Source organism: Girardinichthys multiradiatus, chromosome 15 (genome assembly GCF_021462225.1).
Source record: "Girardinichthys multiradiatus isolate DD_20200921_A chromosome 15, DD_fGirMul_XY1, whole genome shotgun sequence".
Taxonomy (NCBI): domain Eukaryota; kingdom Metazoa; phylum Chordata; class Actinopteri; order Cyprinodontiformes; family Goodeidae; genus Girardinichthys; species Girardinichthys multiradiatus.
This window is the reverse complement of record NC_061808.1, coordinates 16755673-16776949: the sequence shown is the minus strand read 5'-3', so window position 1 is coordinate 16776949 and position 21277 is coordinate 16755673. Positions and strand designations below refer to the sequence as shown.

Here is a 21277-nt window from a genome sequence, read left to right as displayed (position 1 = left end):
TTTCCATCTTCCCACTTTTTCAACACTTTTTTTTTTTTTACCTTCAATCTGACTAATAAAGCAGTATTATCTATTTATACCCTAAACTTGCAGCCATAGAACATTCCTCCATGAATTCTATTGACAGTGCTTTCACACCAAACCTTCGGGACGCTTTATACTGTTCCAGAATCCGGTTTCTGGAGTGACCATGCCAGTGTGAACCAATCCCAGACCCTGAAACAGACCAGAGAACCATACCCTGGCACAGTTACAACTGCCGGTGTTCCCTCATCGCAGGCATACATATCAGAGTAGCATACAATGCGTTATTAGTAGCATAAGTTGTTTTAATGTGCATGCATTGAAGAATTATTCCACCATGTGAATAGCAGCCATCAGTTCAGCATACAGATGACAATTGCTAAGTACATGATGGGGTTAGGTTAAGTGTTAGGGTTAGAGATAAGAGTGTTAAGGATTTGGGTAGGGTTAGGGGTATGCTTGTCTAACAGATATAGCTGTCATTTTGTTCCGATCTGACAAGGTATCTTGACTTGACAGAACACCAGTCTTGGCACGATTTATCCGGACCCTGGAGCAGTTTGCTTGCAGTGTGAATGTGTGCCGTTGAGCATACAATGTGACGTAAGAGCAGCACATTTGAGTAGAAGAAGAAAAGAAAAACATACATAGAGCACAATTCTGAAGAGGAAAGAGTTTGGAAATGACTCGTGGGTCTCTGGAGTAGTGAAGAGGTGCAGACGCACTATGGCAGGCCCTTCTAACGTAAAATCGGCTTCACCATACTTCCATTCCAGACATCTGAAATTTATTAATGACTAGACATAGTTACTTAAGATATCTCTAATTATACTTTGACTACGCAAAATACCAATTTGAGATATCTCTAATTACATTCGACTAGTATAAATGACATCAGATTTACCATTGAGTTGTATGGAGGCTCCAATTGAAGATATCAGCAATAAATTGCTGACTATCTAAAACATATATTTCAGATAATTAAATTATGACAAGTCATAAAGTAAATTTGACATATCTCTCTTTTTGTATTGAGTTGTGAAAGCAAATAGTGACTGTGCAAAACAAGGTTAGAGATATCTAGAACTGTCTTTTTCACTAGTCACAATTCCTTTTAAGATGTCAAACTTTTTTTTTTATCTACATAGCCTTTGTATTTCAGATATCTTAAATTATCATTCTGACTAGTCAGATGATCATTCAAGTCAGAATTAAGCAGTATTCAAGTACACAAAGTTCGTGTTTTCCGCATATCCCATACTGCTGAGCTCTTTCAATATTGTGGCATTTTCTGACATTTTTTCCAAATAACCAGCACAATTGCAGCCAGCCAAAATTCTGCAGGCAACAGTTTGGATAGCTCAGTGGCAGGACTAGGGGGCCTTATGCATATTATTTTTAAATTCATATATCTTAAAATGTAATTTTAACTAGTCATAATTAAGTTTGAGATATCTTGAAATGTTATTATGGATGCATGACCCACTGATTTCACCTGAGATATCTTGATAAGCATTTTTCTGTCAAAATGTGATGGAAGTTATCTTGAATTGCTCTTGTTGCTAGTCAGAATTTTTTGTGTTTTATTTCATATATAGATACCCAGAATGTAATTACAGATAGTCATACGAAGACAATGTCACATCAGTACCCCAGTGTGGTCAACATTGTTGCAATTATGCAATTATGACATTTATCCAGATGTGAGTCCAAGCGTGATGGAGGAGACTCTTCTTTATTTATATGTTTTTGGCCTAGTCGTAGTCTTCAAAAGTACTAGACACACATTTTTCAAATTATGATTTGCATTGTAAAGGATGACATAAAACCCAACTCAGTGACTCATTTTGGCATCTTAAGAAAGACCAAAACTGACTTCTCTCTAGCAAACTCAGTGCATTATTACTTGTTTATCTCTTGTCATGGGTAGAATTGGGTAAAAATGAAAGGTCAAAGCCCCTCCCATTCATGCCCAGTGGTTAAATGATCTGTCCTTTTTAAGCCTTAAAAAGACCCACTACTTGTTGAAAAGCTCGGCTCTTAATTTAAAGGCTTCTATACATCTCTACCTTTGGGTGCTATAATCATGAACAAAGCAGTTAATACTTGTTTATTTATAACAGAGGGTTTCCAATTAAAGCTAACCTGAAACTAGAAAAACAACTTCAACCACATTCAGAATTTATATTGATCTCTGTTATAACATTATGTTTTACAATAGTTTCAGTGTTTTTATTTATTTGTTGGATTATACTCTTACTTCTTCATTTAGAATGAAATGTATAATCCAGAATGTTAGTATAAATGAAGGTCTGTTAAAAAAAAAAAATTGTTTATGATATAAAATGTTGTCCTTCCTTCAATTTTAGAAAGATACTTGGCAGAGCCTGAGGGAAAATAAAATGAAGTGGTATTATGGACAGGTTCGTTGTTCTATGTGAAGCAAGAGGAAACTGACCTGCAGAAGGAGATAAACGCCATAAAACTGGATGACTTGCTGCATAGAAGAGCTTTGGTAAGGCAAGATGAGCTGCAGGAATCCAGGCAGGATGGGCACAACAAATAGCTACTAATAGCTACAAAAGTCAGAGGGCATTTATTCCAAGGACCGTAAATGGTGGAATGCATTTGTTATAACTAGTTTTCACCTGTAGACACATTGAAATAACAATGTACAGTTTAATCACCTTGAGAAACATTATACATATGGTAAAGGTATTAAACACTATTTTCCTTCCTGAGAATTGTATCATGAATGCAATGATTACAAAATAAATTAAATTAATACGAAATAAAACACTGAAAACATAGATGTAACAATAACAAGAGGGCAGGTGATGGATACTAGGAGGGTTAGGTCAAATATGTAGTTGACATGTTAGCTTATGGTTATGTGGATTTTACCCTACTACTACTACCAGTAGCTATTGTAAAATGATAAGAATTACTGTTAGTTGAGTTAAAGAGATACTGAAGTTCAGAAAGTTTTTAATGTGGTTCTGTTCAAAGGTCCAGTTAACATCTTTCCCATAGAACATAACTCTCTTGGCATCTTCCTTTAGTATAAACCCAGATTAGTTGATACCAGAGGCTGAAGATAACTGCTAGTGTAAATACTGAATGTAACCATGCAAAGCAAACCTAATAATGATTTAAAGGTTTCTAAAACAATGTTCTGATAAACTGCTTTGACGTTTTTTGAGATTAAAGTTGTTGCAAGATGCTATGGTGCTTGACCACTCCTGATTAGCCAATAGCCTTGAGGTCTAGTGACAGCTAATCTAGATTTATTTTAAATGATGACGCAAAGAGAGCTGTTAATTGTGGGTAATATATTAACTGCTTATAACCTTTTAAGGAACGTTGCTTTAGAAATTCAGTACTATCTCTTTAAAACTTATTAAAGAACAAACACTTTTATGCTTTGCAAGCTACATAACCAAGATGGAATTAAAGGCAAAAAGTTATCCAGTTTTGATCAAATCCCTCATTTGGCTGCTGATGTTAATGAAGCATTATTTCACAGAAACCTGCAGGGTATTTATAAAGTTTTAAAAAGCATCACAGCAGAACAGTTATTTGGTAGACTGATTTTTTTTAACCTTTGGATTACAAATGAGGCTCCCCACATGCTTTTAGCATGTAACTCATAACCCTTGCCATACTGTCAAGGAATTGTCTTTCCCAAATAACCAAACTACTCTAAAATGCTCTGTGGCTTGGTCAAACTCAGTGATACATGTACATCTAGGTGGAATTCTCTGAACTCATAATAGATGCATATGGTTTAACCCTCATTCATACCTTTTTAACATTTTACAATTTCTTAAAATGTTATAAACTCGTATAACAACATGCTTAACTTAGTGTACCTGTTACCAACTGTGCTCACAAAGCTTCCGATCTCAGATTTACTGGAAAGAGATTTGGCACTTATAGCAGTCCTTGACAGCTAATATACATACAATACTTTTGGCACTTGTTATTAATTCACATCCCAGGCCAGTTTTTATAACATCAGCGCTTTCATAAAATAAAAGTCTGATTGGGAAATGTCTTTGAAGTCCCCTCCAACATTTAGAGTATTTCCCAACACATTTAATTGTCTGCTAATCTCTCCTGGAGATTACAACAGCTAAGATCATAAAACCCTCACAACAAGCTGCAATATAAACAAATTATAAAATAATTTGAGCTTATTCTTATTATTTCCATCTGTCCTTGGTCAGGTTTTAAATAGATATTTTTTGTTTCTTTTTGTTCCTCAAGTCCAAAGTGCTGAGCCTTTCATAATAAGAATATGAAGACTGAAAACTGAACTCTTAAAAGTAAAAGGTGCCAACATCCAAAAGATGGGAAACACTGCCACTACTCTCCTGGCCACCTCATGCCTAGAGAAAGTTTTAGCCGACTCTTTTATTTGGTTTTATCCACTGTTTACACAGTCCTCAGGGATGGATCAGCCAGCTGTTGGCATCTTCCAGGTCTGAGTCCAGCTCCTCATCTTCATCCAAAGGTTCTGGTGTTCGAAGGGCCAGTTCGTGCAAAAAATCAGGCGGGTAAGCCGGAGGACGAGAGGTGGACCTCAGCCCAATTTTCTTCTTCATAAGGTGAAACTGATCTCGGATGAAGTCGTAGAACTCGTACTCGTAGCGCATGCGGTGGTATAGCACCTGCAGGGCCTCCACAGTAGGCGTATGTTTACGGACCGTACCCGTCAGGTTCCCCATTTTCCTATATTCTGTGATGTGAAAGGGGAAAAAAAGTCAAGTCAGTTAATACAGTTTAAATCTTTTTTTTTTTTAAAAGGTTATTATTCTTTGTTAATTTTCGTCTACATGCTCTGCTCCCTTGTGGTTGCCTTCTTTTGTTTTTACGTTTTTGTTTTTCATTTTCCCCTTTTAGTTTTTTGTACATATTTCTTGATTTAATATCATAAGCAACATACCCAAACACAATTTAAAAAAGCCTTTGATCAACTGAAATACAGAGTATAATTGGAGTTCTAGTCTTTATCAGCACGGTTGCACCAACCTGGGCTCTTATAAATGTCGAGTACTCCAGAAAAGTAATGGGGTAAGAGCCTCTCCAGCATAAGGAGAACATCCTCCAGCTCCTCCAAGATACCCACAAGGAGGTAGTTCTCTAGCACATTTTGCTTGGCCCTCTCCAAAGCCCATGCTCCAGGCTCTCTGTGAGGCATCCAAGTAATAAAAGTGAGCAGTCAGACATAATTATTTCAAAAGAACTATGTGAAATATTACTAAATATGTTAAACTACCTGCACTGAGGATGTTGTCCACAGAAGTAGGGAATAATGTAGAAAACACGAGGATTTGAGCACTCGGGGTAATTCTCCAGAATGCACACATTTATATCCTGAAAGAAGACAAACACAATCATTTTAGTTGTACAGCACTTATTTCTGCATAATTAATAAATTTGTTGTTTAATGACCAGTTTTAACCACTAGAGGGATGCCTTTACTTTGATAAACCAAGACAGGCTGACATATTGTGAGCCGAAGGGCTTTGCCAAACAACATTATATGCAAAAAGATATGGTCTGCCTTTCATCTGCCCTCAGTGCTAAGATGCCACATGAGCAAGTATATGTTGCACCGTTGTGAGTTATGCACAAGTAACAATAAAAACACACATGAAAAGATTTCACAGTTCAGATGTCGAACCTGTAGTGATCAGAGAGAGTTGTGAATTTCCCATCTGAATGTGGAAGCCATTAAAAAATGAGATGGGGAAAAAGTGAACAAAAAGAAAAAACACACATGCAACAGTGAAGCTGGCCAGCCACTGAATGCTGTGGAACCCAGAGTCAAATCCATGTCAGGTGACGTAAGTACCATGCATGGAAACAAGTCCTGAGAAACACAACACTCTAGGAAGCTTTGCTCGGCAGTATACACCAAAACAAATCATGCTCATGCTCAGATAGACACTTCAGGCTACATACATGGGACAAAGGGTGATGACAGGCCTAATGTTTTAAAACAGATGAAACTGTAAAGATGTCATCAAAGTTGGGTCTTTTGACCACCCCTCCTGAATGTTTTGTAATAGCAGAGCTAAACGGTTTGATTTATCAAAGTCAGCGCTGTGGATGATAGTTCTTCGCATGGATTTAGCTGAGTAGACAGAACCAGAAGTCTGGGCTTTTCCAGATGACTCCAGCTGCTGATGAGGACTTGATGAAAAGGGCCTATGGATGAACAGACTTTGTTTTGGAGAGTTTGTTGGTTTATAAGAGAGCTGCAATTAAGTAACATCGGATGAAATCAATTGCCTTCATATAACTGCACAGCCCCTGGAAACAAAGGGAGAAACTCAAGAATTCAGGTGATTTTTAGGGTTTATACAACAGATGGAAACATAAAGGGTACAATAAGACTATTACAGTGAAAATGTCTAACTAAGATATAATATTTACACATTTTTGTAGACTGGTGTGTTTCTGATTCAGCAAGTATCTGTGGGATTTGTGTGAACTTTATGACAGACTATTCTAAGGAAGGTTGTACACAAGAAATAAGACATCTTTGTGATCGGTGAAGCAAATAAGTTTGAAGCTCCTCAAACAAATGACAACAAAACCCCAGAGGAACTTTCAGAAAGAGTTGAGCACTCTAGGACTGTGCTATTCAAGACTTGTTTGAACTAATGATAAGTTGACTGTGATCTCAAGTCTAAGAGCACTCTGTGGTTGGGATGTCCTAATCCAATCCCAAGCATTGACTAAGGGTCCTGTCTTGAGACATTTTTTAAAAATCCGTATTGAACTTGCTGACTAAACATACATTTGTTTTTTACATTTCACCAACTTTTTAAAGTTAGTGTCTAATATTAGGAGCACAGCTTGCATTATACTCCTTGTATTATTACCCATAAATACATTAGTATTTATAGTTAAGACAGGCTGCATTAGCTGCTGCTGCAAACTGTGTCATGTGACCTGCTCAGCACTGTGCTTAAGCATCTCACAACAGCTCTTAGTATAGTACAAAGCAGAGATCAGCTGAAACACTAATCATTAAATACATATAGTACAATGTGCTAAGTGTATAAAGCAAGACAAAATATGGTCCTATAAGTTTTGTTCACACATGATTAATTACAGCCACACTCTCCAGTGGCCAATGGATGAGAGGCAGGAAAGGGCAACACAGAGACACACGGGACAAACAACCATGCAGACACACACTCAAGTTAATCTAACATGCATGTTTTTGCAGTGTGGGAGGACACTGGAGAACCCTCACAGGCATGGGGAGAACATGCAAACTCCAGGCCATGATTCAAACTCAGGACCTTCTTGCTCTAAGGCAACAGTACTACTAGCAGTGCATGCAGCCACACAAAATGTCTTTCACTGTCAATAAAAACAGATGGGAGAGACTGCAGCATCCAGAAGGTCTATGGTAAGTGAGTATGCTACTGATTAAATGTAGTGTGCTATTTAATTACATTTAAAAGTTACAGATTTTTCAAACAAATAATTGCATTGATTTACTTTAATGAAGTATCAAACTGGAAATTAGTTTTTGGCAAATTGAATGACTGAATTTGTTATGTTGACAATAAATCCTAATGGGGGAATCTCTACTCTGCTGCCTTTCTTATGTTTCCTTATTCAGCGTTAGTACAAATTAGTGGTATATATTGTGGCAAAGATATTTCTCGTTTGCCAAATTAACAATGAAAGAGCAAAATTTCCAAAGAACCCAGAGCCTGAATGCTAAACTGTCTTAGTATTTTTTACACACACATACACAACCCTAAAAGTAGCTTAATCCTAAAGCTCCCAGAAAAAAACAATACAATCTGAATCAGAGCAAAGTGACAAGTAACGCCAGCAAAAATGACACAAACAGCAAATGACTTGCATCTTCGCTAACACACACTTTTTCAGTAAGTCTCTTATAGTTTGTCTCATTTATATACAACTACACACAAATAGGCAAAAAGAGATTTCATTCTCTTGGTTTCCTAGAACAGTCTATTTCACACATCCTACACACCAGTGCAACCAGTCTTTGAATGATGTTCCAACACTAATCCATTATCTGATATTCTGTATGTCTATATTCTGGCAGTACCCAAGCATGCTTATCTGTTAAAGATGGAACATTGGCCACTGTTTATTTGGTGATTATTTATTTTTTAACACAGGAAAGAGAATTACCCCTGACATTCTGGAAAGGAAATTGACTCCATTACTTTTTTTAACAATGCAATGCTACATTAAACTTTTGAGTGTTACTTGCATTACATTGCGCACAAATAGACAGGGGTTAAAATGCTGTATTAAGCACATAAAGTTGCAGCAGGTTGTAACATTCAAGTAAAAGCCTCCAAAAAATAATGTGTATAGTAGAGTATGGGTTCTTTAAAGTTGTAGTAAGCTGCAATAATATTTCTACCACAAGAGGGCAGTGTAGGCAACACACTAAAATCTATCTGACAAATGATTTGGACATTGAGCACCTACAATAACTATACAGTCTTTATTAGGTCGTCAGGGAGACAACGTCTTAGTGTTTCTAATATCAAGGCTTGTTAAGGCATGTTTTATGCCAGTAAAGCCTCTCTGTTTGTGAGTGCAATTATTTCTTTAAGATTTTTGTATGTAACAGTTTAACTGGCAGCAGATGAGTTAGTTTGCGTGGGAATCTCATGTGATCAGACCATTATCTTTCAACAGTGAGAACTTTTAGTTTTCTTGTAAGAGCATGAAGGTATGAGCATTAATCACGTTTGTCTCAGTCAGCTACACCCTCTATGGGTCTGGCTTGTAAATTGTAGCAGACCTAAACAGAGAAATGGGCAAGTAATCTAAAAAATTCAAATCAAGCTGTCATTTCATATCTGACTCATATGAATATGAGGTTCCAAATATAAAACCTTTAAGACAGATCATGACTGCCCCCCAATGCCACATCTTTATCGGAGCCTAACTGTTTATATGTCATGAGTTCAAGTCACCACTGCATCGCTTTGTAAAGCATAGCATATGTGTACGTAAAAAGGGGTGTGGAGACTGAAGGAAAGTCCAGTACAACCACAGGAATGTCTCAGCAACATGTGCATAGAGTTTCATTTGGGCCCTGCAAGCAGAATGACAGCATCTTTTCATTGACACCTCTCAAATATGGCCAGGGAGAGTGCAGGGAGGGCTAACGCACACCAAGCGGGGGATACATCCAATACAACTTTGAACTTTGATTGTTGATATGGCTGGGAAAGTGATCTGATTGATACTTAGGATTCCCAGATTCTCAAGAACCGATACTGAAATTTACAGTGCTTTGCAAAAGTTTTTCACCTCCTTGAACAACTTCATATTTTTCACTTTACAAAAAAATAGGTAAATGTACTTCTATAATTATACAGTATGTGATAAACTGACAAGGTTTTGTAAAAAGTGCATTTTACCCCTGAAATCTGTGCCCATTCTTCTGTGCAAAATTGTTAAAAGTCAATCAGATTGGTTGGATAGTGTCTGTGCATGATATTAGCTGTACCATTCTTACAGATGAATATGCTGTAATCCAATTTATTTTATTGACTTGCTGGAAGGTCAAACTTTGCACTGGTTGTAAGGCTTTTGTAGCCTCTAACAGGTTTGCCTCCATGATTGTCCTGTAGTTAGCCCTGTAGTTTGCATCTTCCCATCAAATATCACTAGGTTCAGAATCAGAATCAGAATCAGAATCAGAAAAGCTTTATTGCCAAGTATGTTTTTGGACATACAAGGAATTTGTTTTGGCGTAGTCAGTGCAATACAATACAAATTAAAAAGTATAAACATATCTACAATATAATATAAATATATGTGCACAGTTTTAAGTGAGTGAGAGTAAGTATAGAGCAGTATAAGATGCAAGAGCAATACAACAGCTAAAGAAAAGCATCTCCAAAGCATGATTCTGCCACCACCATGTCTCTCTGTAGGGATGGCGTGTTTAAGGTGATGCACTGTGTTAGTTTTCTTCTGAACCAAGTGTTTTGCCTGTAAGTCAAAATGTTAAATGTTGCTCTAATCTGACCAAAGCTCCTTCAACCACAAGTTTGTTGTGTTCCCTACATGGCTTGTAGCAAACTACACATAGGAATTCTTATGGCTTTATTTCAACAGTGTTTTTTTTCTAACTGCTCTTCTTAAAGCCCTGATTTGCAGAGTGCAAGACTAATACTCTGCATTTTTTACTTCAAGGCTGGACTATTGTTATTCTTTACTATGAGGAAGTCCACAAAGTGCAGTTAAAAACCTCCAGCTGATCCATAACACTGCAGCATTAGCTCTGGTGAAAATTAAAAAGAGATCAAATATTTGCTATTTTAGCTTCTCATCATTGGCTCCCTGTTAAATCCAGAACAGAATTGAAAATTCTCCTTCTCAGATATAAAACCCCTAATAATCAAGATCTATCAAACATTGGAGATCTGATTGTTCCATATGTTACCTACAGAGTCTAAGCACTCCCAGACTGGAGGTAGTTCCTAGAGTTTCTAAACGTTGAATGGGAGGCAGATCTTTTAGTTGTCAGGCTTTAGTCTGTTAGGCAGACAACCTATCTACATTTAGGACAAGGCTTACAATTTTCCTTTTTGATTAGGTTTATAGTTCATCAGCTTTGTAGTTATAAAGTCGCTTAGGTGATCCCGAGCTATCTCTGTAGTTACACTAAATTGCCAAAAGTATTGGATAAAACCAATAAATCAATGAATTCTGGTGCTACAATCCCTTTCATGGCTGAAGGTGTATAAGTTTTGGTGTGGAGACACTTGACTGGCCTGCACAAAATCCTGACCTCAACTTTCTTGAACACCTTTGGGATGAATTAGAGCAGGGGCTGCAAATCTGGTTTTCTCATACAAATACAAACACACCCCATAAACCTTGTGGAAGATGTTTACAGAATAGTTAAAGTTGCCATTGGTGACAACAGTGGGTCCATCAACAAATTGGACCTTATAGATTAAGAAAAGGATGTCATCAAAGTTCATGTACATTTAAAAGTAGACATACAAATACTTTTGGTAATATAGTGTAGTACGTTGCTATAGGCTTGGGCTGCCTATAGCCACCTATGTTCTAGAATAACCACCTTTCATCTCTTTGCTACATTCTCATACTACTCTCCAATTTTCCATCATTTGCTGTTATTTCAGCTTTTTTAACTTTATGTTTCCTCTTTGTTTTTTTTTTCTAAATAGAAACTGCATTTGGTCTGTTTAGCTGTGCCAGTTTCCTGAAGGAGGGTACTGGCTAAGCTTCTGCTGCCAAGAACTTATTGTTCTTATTCTATAGATGATTCACTTCGTCTTGTCTCTCTCCTAACTATTGGTTAAGCTTTTGCTGTGACTAATGTATGTGCTTTCTTTCAACCTAAATACCGCTTAGCTGCATTTCTCTCCCAGATGAAGCCCCTAAGGGAGCTACTACTGTCATTAACTTTTTATATTTGTTTGCATAGAAAGTGCTCCTGGATTAGTGCTTCTGTGTTTTTTTTTTGTGTGTAAGCCCTGTCTTCTCAAACCCCTAGTCTGTTGTGGCAGATGACACCACATTTTGGGTTGATCTTGTGATTAGGCACAGACATAAAAAAAAATACAACTCAAAAAAGCTATGTGTACTAAGAGAAGAAAGCAAATCACAGAATAACTGTCAGAGAAAGTGGCTTTTTGGAATGTACCCAAACACAGAGAGGCAGGAGCAGATTGGTCAGAGAAAAAGATTTAATACAAAATATTAAAAAAACTTAAAGGCAGACAGGCGGTGGGTGAAAACATTGAGCAGAGGCAAAAAATCCATGCATGAACAACAGCTGACTTGGCATGAAACAAACGGTTGTGGAAATGGTTGTTGCAAGGAGCAAACAGAACAGAGGAATATATATATGGGTGAAACAGGGAGCCTGAGTGACATGGTGCAGGTGGACTGAATGACACTGATTGCTGAGGCAGAGAATGAAAACAAAACATGATCATGACAATGAAACCAAAGGATAGAAGTAACAGAACTACAATGTGCTATAATCAGAACAAGAAGCTAAACTTAAAGGAAATGAACTAAAGCACCACATGGAAAACACAAGCAATCATGAACAATGTCCAAACAAAACTCAAACGCCTTAAAATCATGACAAGAACAGAAAACATCCAACAAACACTGGAAAATCCTATCTTTGTATAGCAGGAAAATGTAACACACACTGAACACTGAAAACACAGGTAACTTTGTACAATAACACAGCTTCCTAACCCCTTAAACTGTGGTCTGCATACTTTAATAACTCAACTCACATGGTCTCACTCCAGGCAACAGTTAATTACACTAGGTCTGATTCAAGCCAGGCTGACGTTCACTGCTACTCCTGTTAGCCTTTCAGAACGACCCTTCTTAGCTCTCTGACAGCACATAAGACTGTGCGATAAATGTATGTTCATGCTTACATAATTATTGGATAATAAATCCAAAATTAGATATTTTCATTGCCTTGAAATAAAATAAAAATTACAGAACCCTTAAAATTGTCCTCAATAAAAAACACAGCGATGACAAATTCATTTTATCATGGTCGTACAGGCATAAACATCCTTGCAAGCCAGCTGTCAGGTGCCAAGTTGGTCATGGTGTAGATCAGGGCCCATATTCACAAAGAATCGTAAGATTAAAGGTAGCTCCAAGTGATGTCATTCTAAGAGAGATGTTAGAAAATTTTTCTTAGAATTTTCCCTCGGTAAGATCAAAGTTATTCATGAAGCATCTTAGGCCTTAGAGAGCTCTTAACGTGAGGAGATATTAAGAGTAGTGAGGAGGACTTTTAGTCAGCCTAAGAGTTTCTTACGCAGAGAAGATGGTGCAAGACTATCATCACATGAAACATTTTCTAAGTGAGTTACTGTTGCATAAGACAGTTATTTACTCTGTCGATATTTCCCCAGCCTAAGACCATTTGTGTTGCTATGCCCCACTGCATTTAAGTGGTTGGTGCAGGACATCCTTGAGCAACATTAAACGCCTGTCAGTGCTTAAGGCTGCTTGGCTGATTACTTTATTCTGAGTAGGTTTTATCATAGTAATCAACTGATTACTTTTTCAGTCAGTAAGACACTAACTACTCAAAGATACCCTACACAATCATACCAAAAACATACCTTTAGAATCTGTAGAAAAGACAGTATTTCTTGCTTCTGGAACATCTTTAAAGACCTTTTATTGTGAAAGAGCTGCATAACTATAGAGTTTAGATAAGTGCCATACTGGAATCAGATGTAAGTATGTCTATTTCCATTCATGTGAAAGCAGAGCCTTATGCTATGATACCACTGAACCTTATCTGAAAGCGCTGTTATTGCCACGAGAGAGAGAATCACTCACTGCATAAGTATACAGCAACAGTGTGTCAAACATTCTGAATCCATTAGCTTTCCGAATAATAAGCATCTTTAATATTGATCTTGCCAACTGGAGAGTAAATGGGCTTGTGGAAACTGGGACCTGGATGAAAGGCAGAGAGAAGGGAAATTTTGCAAGATTCATTTTTTGGTTGGCTCAATAAATATGGCTAGAAAGAGATTCCTTAGAATAATCAATGGGAAATGTGGGATTAAAACAAAATGGTAACAAAATCATCTGTCTCCTCAATGACCTTAGTTGATTTGATTGTTTTAGAAATAAGCTAATCGGTTTCATTATGTTAAAATAAACAAAATGCATTTTTCTATTAATTTGGTCTGAAAATGTTTTTCAAAAAAGCATATCCTATTCTAGTAGGTGTAGTAAAGAATATAAAACCAAAATAAGTGTGCCTTCTGTAAATGTGAGTAAACTGGGTTGTTCCAAATGCTCAGAACAGGGTACTTTAAAAAGTTAATTGAAGAAGCATTTAAAGGAGTGCAGAAAATGGTAGGCTGTTCAGCTAAATGACCTTAATCTAATAGGAAACTTGTGGGGTGTCAACAAACTGTTTCTGAGGCAAACCCAAGAAATGCACAGCAATTGTGAAAAGCAGTCCAATTGTCCTGGGTTAGAATACCATCCCAAAGTTACAAGAAGATGGTCGACTCCATGCAACAAAGATGCAGTCCTCAAAAACAATGGTTAGGCAACTAAATATCAGTTCATTCACAGGAAAACTAATGCTTTTGAATCAGGTTTTTAATAAGTTACAAAAAAGACGAACTGCATCTCTCTAACTGCCATGAACCTTAGGCTATGTTCACACTGCAGGTTTTAATGGTAAGTTAAGATTGTTTTTTTTTTTTTTTTTGAGTGTTCATTCAAGCAACTAATTAAATGCGACCACCCAAAGCGACCTGCATGCGCAGATTGAGATTGTAGAAGTCACACAACAGCACACTCTTCATGGAAGTAAAAATGTCGGGTCTTGGTGTTATTTATTAAGTTGTTGAGCAATGGGAGCAACCAATATTATGACCACATCACGACAAGATGAAGAAAGGTAAGAAAAAAGATAGCACAGCTATTAACAATGGATTTTTGTGGAGCAGTGACTGCTACATCTGTAGTCGAAGCCAGGACAATGACGTAAAAATTGGATGAAATGCGACATGACTGTTGAAACTGTTGATTAGTTAGTGTTCCGGCATGTGTCAACAGGAAGATTCCTCATTCATTAAAACAGCTTTCACATGGCTGTTTTGAAGCCAAACGTAGCAGTAAATGTTAGATAGGCTTAAGCATATGGCTAAAAAAGGCAAGACATTAAACCCTTTCTTCAGGGATCGAACTCCTCATCCGACTGAGCCACAAAGCCTTTAATCAGGGAGGATTTTTGATCTCCCATTTTTTAGCATAATCAGATGTCTATAAGTGCACTAATCTTACCTACAAGAAAAGAGTTTAAAATTCCAAACCCTTCACTTAAACTGTGCGGTGCAGCTTCCACCTTAAATGTAAACCATTTTAAAGCCTTAAATGCTGAAAACAAAGGACTCACTAGGTATCGCTCATCATCTTTCATCCCTGGCGTTCGGATGAGGTGGTTCTGCTCTCCTCTCCAATCACCAAAGCGACGGAAGAAATAGTTGGAAAGGAACCGGCTTATTGGATCCCGTATTATGTTGATGTAGACAGGCTCCTCTATCCTAAACCTGAGAAAATCAATAAAGTCATTAATAACTTGAGCATGTCTGCATATCTGAGCCAAGCAACATTAATACACAATGTTGTTTAGCCTTTCTGTCTGTTGCTGCTCCACTGTACCTGGTAAAGTTTAGGAAGTGAACATGTCTTGTATAGAGAAACGGCTGAGGGATCTTACTGATGTTCTTCATTAGATCCACCTGCGCAGAGAGGCACACACATACACACACATTCAAATGATTTTTTAAAGCAAAGGTTACAAAATGATTTTTGCCTTTTAAATTCCTTTCAGTGCATTAGGGGGCTTTGAAGACCAGATATGTTAGGAAAACCAAAGGAAGGAAAACACATTAATTGTTCTGTGATGGAGGCAACAATATGCTACAATCAAACAATGACCACTTTGCTGATAGTCCTAATTTTCTGAGCAACTGGTTAGTTAATCAAGAAAAGCATGTAGCTGTCAGGTCATTTATGCAAACATACTTTTCCAAGCAGATAGTGACAAAACGTTGCAGCAGTATCAGACAAATGTTTTAAAGAAGGTGTTTAGTGGTTATATTGAAGACGCCCAAAGGGGGTAAACATAAATAAAACCAAATGCACAGTCAGAAAGAGAGGGTGGGGCTTTTTTGACATTTCTTATAAATATTAGGACTTTACAAAATTCCCTGTTTTGTTACACAATATAAGTTAACTTCCTTGTGTTGGCAACCCAAAATAAAATCCTAAATCTGTAAATGAGTATGAGGTTATGTTTCTTTGCAATGATTGGAGGGAAACTGCATATCCATTAATCAATATAAAGATACTATTTAACCTTATGATTTAGAGCCAGCTTTTGAATCTGATGATCCTCCAAGCCTTGATGAAAACTGATGTTGATGACAAAACTACTGCATACTGTGATGATGACGATTACCTTCAGAACTTAAACAGGAACAAATTTGTTTACATTCCTGTTTAAAATTAGGAAATGCTGTATTTTTCTTGTATCATTTCAAATAGTTAGGTGAATTTACAGTACTTTGTAGTTTGGCACTGCGGCATCTAGAAAACGTTGTGTGTACAAGGAAAGGTTTTATCAGTTAAATAAAAGGATTTGATTAAAAATGTAAATAAGGAAGAATAAACAACAAATAAAAACAATTGGAAGTGCTAAAATGAACTAAGTTGCTATATGTGATGCCACCAGGGTTTTCTGTGCATGAGTCAGTGTACTTTTGCGTTTATTGATAATTTTATTTTCGGAAGTCAAATCAAATTCTGGAAAGGGTGTCAGTTTGGTTTTCTGATTTGTATGAATTAAAGAAAAAAACAGAAATTACTTTTTTTGCGATACAAAATCTGTGTATTCTACATTTTTTTTGTTTTGTTTTAAAATTAAATTACAAAAACGACAATTCAAAAAATAACATATTTTCTGTCTTGTGTTATTCACATGGCAGAAAAAGAATCCTTAGGGTTTTCAGGTGTGCATGGAGAAACAGACAAGAAACAGCCAAAATACACAACATTTAGTTATCTGACTGAGGTAAATGGAAATGAATCCAAATACGAGGTCATCCCTCACCTAAACCATTCCATATTACAGTAATGCAACATATTATATAACATACGCTATATCCCTGTTCCAAGTAGTGAGCACAGTATATATGATTTAAAGAAAAAAAACCACAACTAAGGATTTCAGATATTAAAATCTTAGAAGGACTTCTTCCTTTTAGTTGTGAAATTTAGGAGCAATATTCAAAATCAAAAATAGTGCTGGGCCTGATTGTTTTATTGTATATATAAGACACTAGAATCTCAGGAAAATGCTGATGCACTTCAGATGTCATCTGAATGCAGACATAATAAACAAGATAGTTTATTAGCTGTAAGTAGCTGTAATTAAACTTTTACTTAAGAAACCTTCGTTGATCGAGATGACTTGAAAAATTACAGACCTATATCCAATCTTCCGTTCTTATCTAAAATTCTTGAGAAAATAGTTAATAATCAAATGTGTGAGCATTTACACAGCAATGACCTGTTTGAAGAGTTTCAGTCAGGGTTCCGAGCTCATCATAGCACTGAAACAGCTCTGCTGAAAGTCACTAATGATATTCTTATGGCCCCAGATAATGGACTTGTGTCTGTACTGGTTCTGTTAGATCTCAGTGCTGCATTTGATACAGTCGATCACAATATTCTCTTAGAAAGGCTGGAATATGGTGTAGGGATCAGGGGAACAGCGCTAGGCTGGTTTAAATCTGATTTGTCTGACAGATTCCAGTTTGTTCATGTAAATGATAAATCATCTTTAAACTCCTGGGTTAATTGTGGAGTACCACAGGGTTCAGTACTTGGGCCAATTCTCTTTACTGTATATATGCTTCCAATAGGTAAAATTATCAGGCACCATAGCATAAATTTTCACTGTTATGCTGATGATACTCAGCTTTACTTATCCATAAATCCTGATGAGCCCAACCAGTTAGATAGACTACAAGCATGTCTTGAAGACATAAAAACTTGGATGACTTTAAATTTTTTGCCTCTATTTTCAGACAAGACAGAAGTTGTTGTCTTTGGACCGGAGTCTTAAAAAAATTAAACTGCTTAGTCAATCACTTAACCTGGATGGCATTAAATTGACCTCTGGTAATAAAGTAAAAAACCTTGGTGTTATTTTTGACCAGGACATGTAATTTAAATCCCATATTAAACAGGTTTCTATGACTTCCTTTTTTCACCTCCGGAACATTGCCAAAATTAGAAATATCCAATCCAGGAGTGACACTGAAAAACTAGTCCATGCATTTGTTACTTCAAGGCTGGACTATTGTAATTCTTTACTATCAGGATGTCCACAAAATGCAGTTAAAAGCCTTCAGCTGATTCAAAATGCTGCAGCAAGAGTTCTGATGAAAATTAAAAAGAGAGATCATATTTCCCCTACTTTAGCTTCCCTTCATTGGCTCCCTGTTAAATCCAGAAAATAATTTAAAATTCTCCTCCTCACATATAAAGCCCTGAATGATTTAGCTCCATCATACATCAGAGATCTGATTGTTCCATACGTTCCTAACAGAGCACTTCGTTCTCAGACTGCAGGTTTTACTGGTGGTTCCTAGAGTCTCTAGAAGTAGAATGGGAGTCAGATCCCTTAGTTATCAGGATCCTCTCCTGTGGAACCAGCTCCCAGTTTTGGTCCGTGAGGCAGACACCCTGTCTACTTTTAAGGCTAGGCTTAAAACTTTCATTTTTGATAAAGCTTATAGTTAGAGTGGCTTAGGCTATCTTCCTTATTTTTACCTCTGCCTTTCTCCCTCCCTGTTGGATGGAGTAAGGGGGAGTCAGGTTTAGCCTAAACCGGCTCAGTTATGGTTGAGGTGCAAACACATCCTCAATTTCTGCTACCTGTATGACCCCTTCTCTTTTCCAATGGTTATAAATAGTCAGACAGAGAAAGGTATCCTGATCCTTGTGTTTTTTTTTTTTTTTTTTTTTTACTGTGTCCTGTCCAGCAGAGTAGCACTCAGAATTGTTGTCTGAGTGCCAAGAAATTGCCCAACAGATTTACTTTCACAAGCGGAGCATCACAGCTAATGCTTTAAAGCTCTGCTTGATATTTATAAAATAAACTTTATTATGAACTTCTTTGGGAATATTTCAATTGTTACGGACACGGAGACTGAAATGAAAAGGAAAAAAGAAGCTCAAAAAAGAAAGAGATGGGGCAAAAGGGAAAAAGGAGAGAAAAGGAGGAAAGAGTGAAGGAGAAAAAGAAGGATGAAGATTACACCCTGCTTGCTTATACACCTGCAGCTGTTTTTTTTTTTTTTTTTTTAATAAAATAGTACACGGTAATTATGAATGTAAAATGTACTTAGTGAGAGGTGCAGCCCAATATAGAAGATCTGTGTATCTGTCAACACCTGAAGCTTAACACCTGTGAGTATGAGTGTGGACGCGCTTTTGTATACAAGGTTTTTCCACAAAAATATGCAATAGCGAGTGTGAGGACCCACAGACCTGCCCCACGGTCCCTGGACGGACAGTCAGGAGATCCGAGCCACAGACATCCAAAGGCCCCCCAAAACACAGGAACGCCAGGAGAACCACCGCCGGGACTACCGCAACCCCCCCAGAGAAGAGCAGTGGAGAGTCCCAGGGCAACCACCCAGCAGCGACAGTGCAGAAGCCGTAGGGAGCCGCAGCGACGAGCCCACGGGCCCTGCCGGCAGCAGTCCATGCCCGAGCAGATCCAGCCATGGACCCACAGGACAAGACACCACCCCTCAAGCAGAGGCCCGACAGAGCCCAGGGGGCCAGGCCCCGGCAAGCAGCCACAGGGAGTGAGCCAGCACACACCAAAGCACCCGGCCCCGGACACCGAGAACCACAAGTACACCAGCGGGCAGAGACTCCAACCACCGGCAGGTAGTGTGGCGGGGAGGAAATAGGCACCCCATAATATGGGGGGGCCAAAGCTAATCCAGGAGAGGGAGCAGTCCAAGACCCAACCTGTCACAGAAAAACAAAACAAGCACACACAGTCACAATCACCCACTCCCACCCTCATGCATACACATAAAATCACTCGCACCCAATGTAAAGATGAATAACAATGGACGTCATACACTCACTCACACTCCCCATGCATACTCTATACTCCCAGGTCCAGGCGCCGGTATCCCCTAAGGGCAACCAGCCCCCAAACCCAGGAGGTGGTCCCCTTCCCTCCTCGGGCAGAGACAGGCAGACAGTGCCGGCACCGCCCAGACCCAGGTGACCCCAGCCCGGCTCCCGCCCCCCTGCCCCGAACGCAGTCCCCAACAACCCCCATCCACCTCCGGAGAGGGGGCTATGTACAAAAGAGGTGTCCACATGGCTCAAACCAGCCCGTCAACCGGAGCCGCCCCAGGACGGAGCAGTCCCGACCCCCCAATGAGCTCCGATCCCAACCCTATGAGTCTCCCACTCCCAGTGAACCCCAACAAGAACCTCCCCACAGGGCCACCTCCAACAAGGACACCGATATCGAACATATCCCCCCGAACCCAAACGCCACGAATCCCCTCCCCCACAGGTGAACTCCATGGCCGAGAAGTCGATGTAGCCGCACCCACACAGCGCAAGCTCCACACACAGCCCCGCTCTAAGAACCCCTGCCGCACCCCGCTCCCCCACCACACAGCGCACCGCAACGGCAAGACAAGGGCCCCGCGCAACGCCACCCCCGCCCACTGGTGCAACGGGGCAGACCCCACCTAGCACCACACACAACACAGGACCCCTGACCCCGCACCATGACGGGACAAACTCATCCACCAAGAGGTCCCCGGCCAGCGGCAGGAACCCAGGGCCAGTTTCCCCCACCACGCCCCCCTCAGCCACAAAAAACACTACATCACTGCCACTTCAACAACCGTCCAGGGAGAAACACTATCCAGCTCAGCTCCACCATCACCGATCCAAATGCCGGTGACCCCATGCCCTAGAAGTGGACACAACCCCTACACCCCACAGGCTGCACACCCTCCACGCCACGCCCCAGCCCACCGCCCCAATCCCCCCCTGGACACGACAGCCAGCAGAGCAGCACACCTCCAAGACCGCCCAACCTCCCCCAGACAGCGCCAGCAGCCCCAGCCCACCAGTCCACAAGAGGGATACATGCCCCAGCTGGGTACCTGGGCCATGCAGGCCAACCGCTCCAGTCCAAGCACAGATCCTTGAGGTTTTTGGTATAACAATGGCCATCAGTGGGCTCTAGTTGGACAAATTCTATCAGTTTATTATTTTACTTAGTGCCCCTACACATGGCCCGTTCTGGGGTGGCCGGGCTCTGGCATTCGGTGGTTTGGTCTGGCCTCCCCGGCGGCCCCTCGCCATTCCGGACCCTTTGTGGGGTGCCTTGAGACGACATTGTTGTAAATAAGCGCTAAATAAAGAAATAAACTGAAACTATCTCTGTAGTTATGCTGGTATAGGCTTCGGCTGCTGGAGGACACAATGACCACTTTCACCCTCTTCGCTACATTCTCACACTACTCTCCAATTCTGCATTATTTGCTGTTATTTCAGTTTTTAACTTTATGTTCTCTCTCATTTCTCTTCCTAGAAGCTACACCTGGCC

The 21277-nt window shown here is 39.2% G+C and overlaps 1 protein-coding gene across 1 annotated transcript in view; it reads right to left on the bottom strand.

Moving 5' to 3' along the window:
- Positions 1-2601: 2601 nt before the first annotated feature.
- usta (uronyl 2-sulfotransferase a) overlaps positions 2602-21277 on the bottom strand; it is an 86300-nt gene continuing 67624 nt past the window's right edge. Inside the window, exons 4-8 of the mRNA XM_047388049.1 lie at positions 15271-15350; positions 15005-15158; positions 5306-5403; positions 5059-5216; positions 2602-4765 (exon numbers count right to left, since the gene is read on the bottom strand). Coding sequence (XP_047244005.1) covers positions 4473-4765; positions 5059-5216; positions 5306-5403; positions 15005-15158; positions 15271-15350 — 783 coding nt within the window. The 3' untranslated portion in view covers positions 2602-4472. The remainder of the gene's footprint in view (positions 4766-5058; positions 5217-5305; positions 5404-15004; positions 15159-15270; positions 15351-21277) is intronic.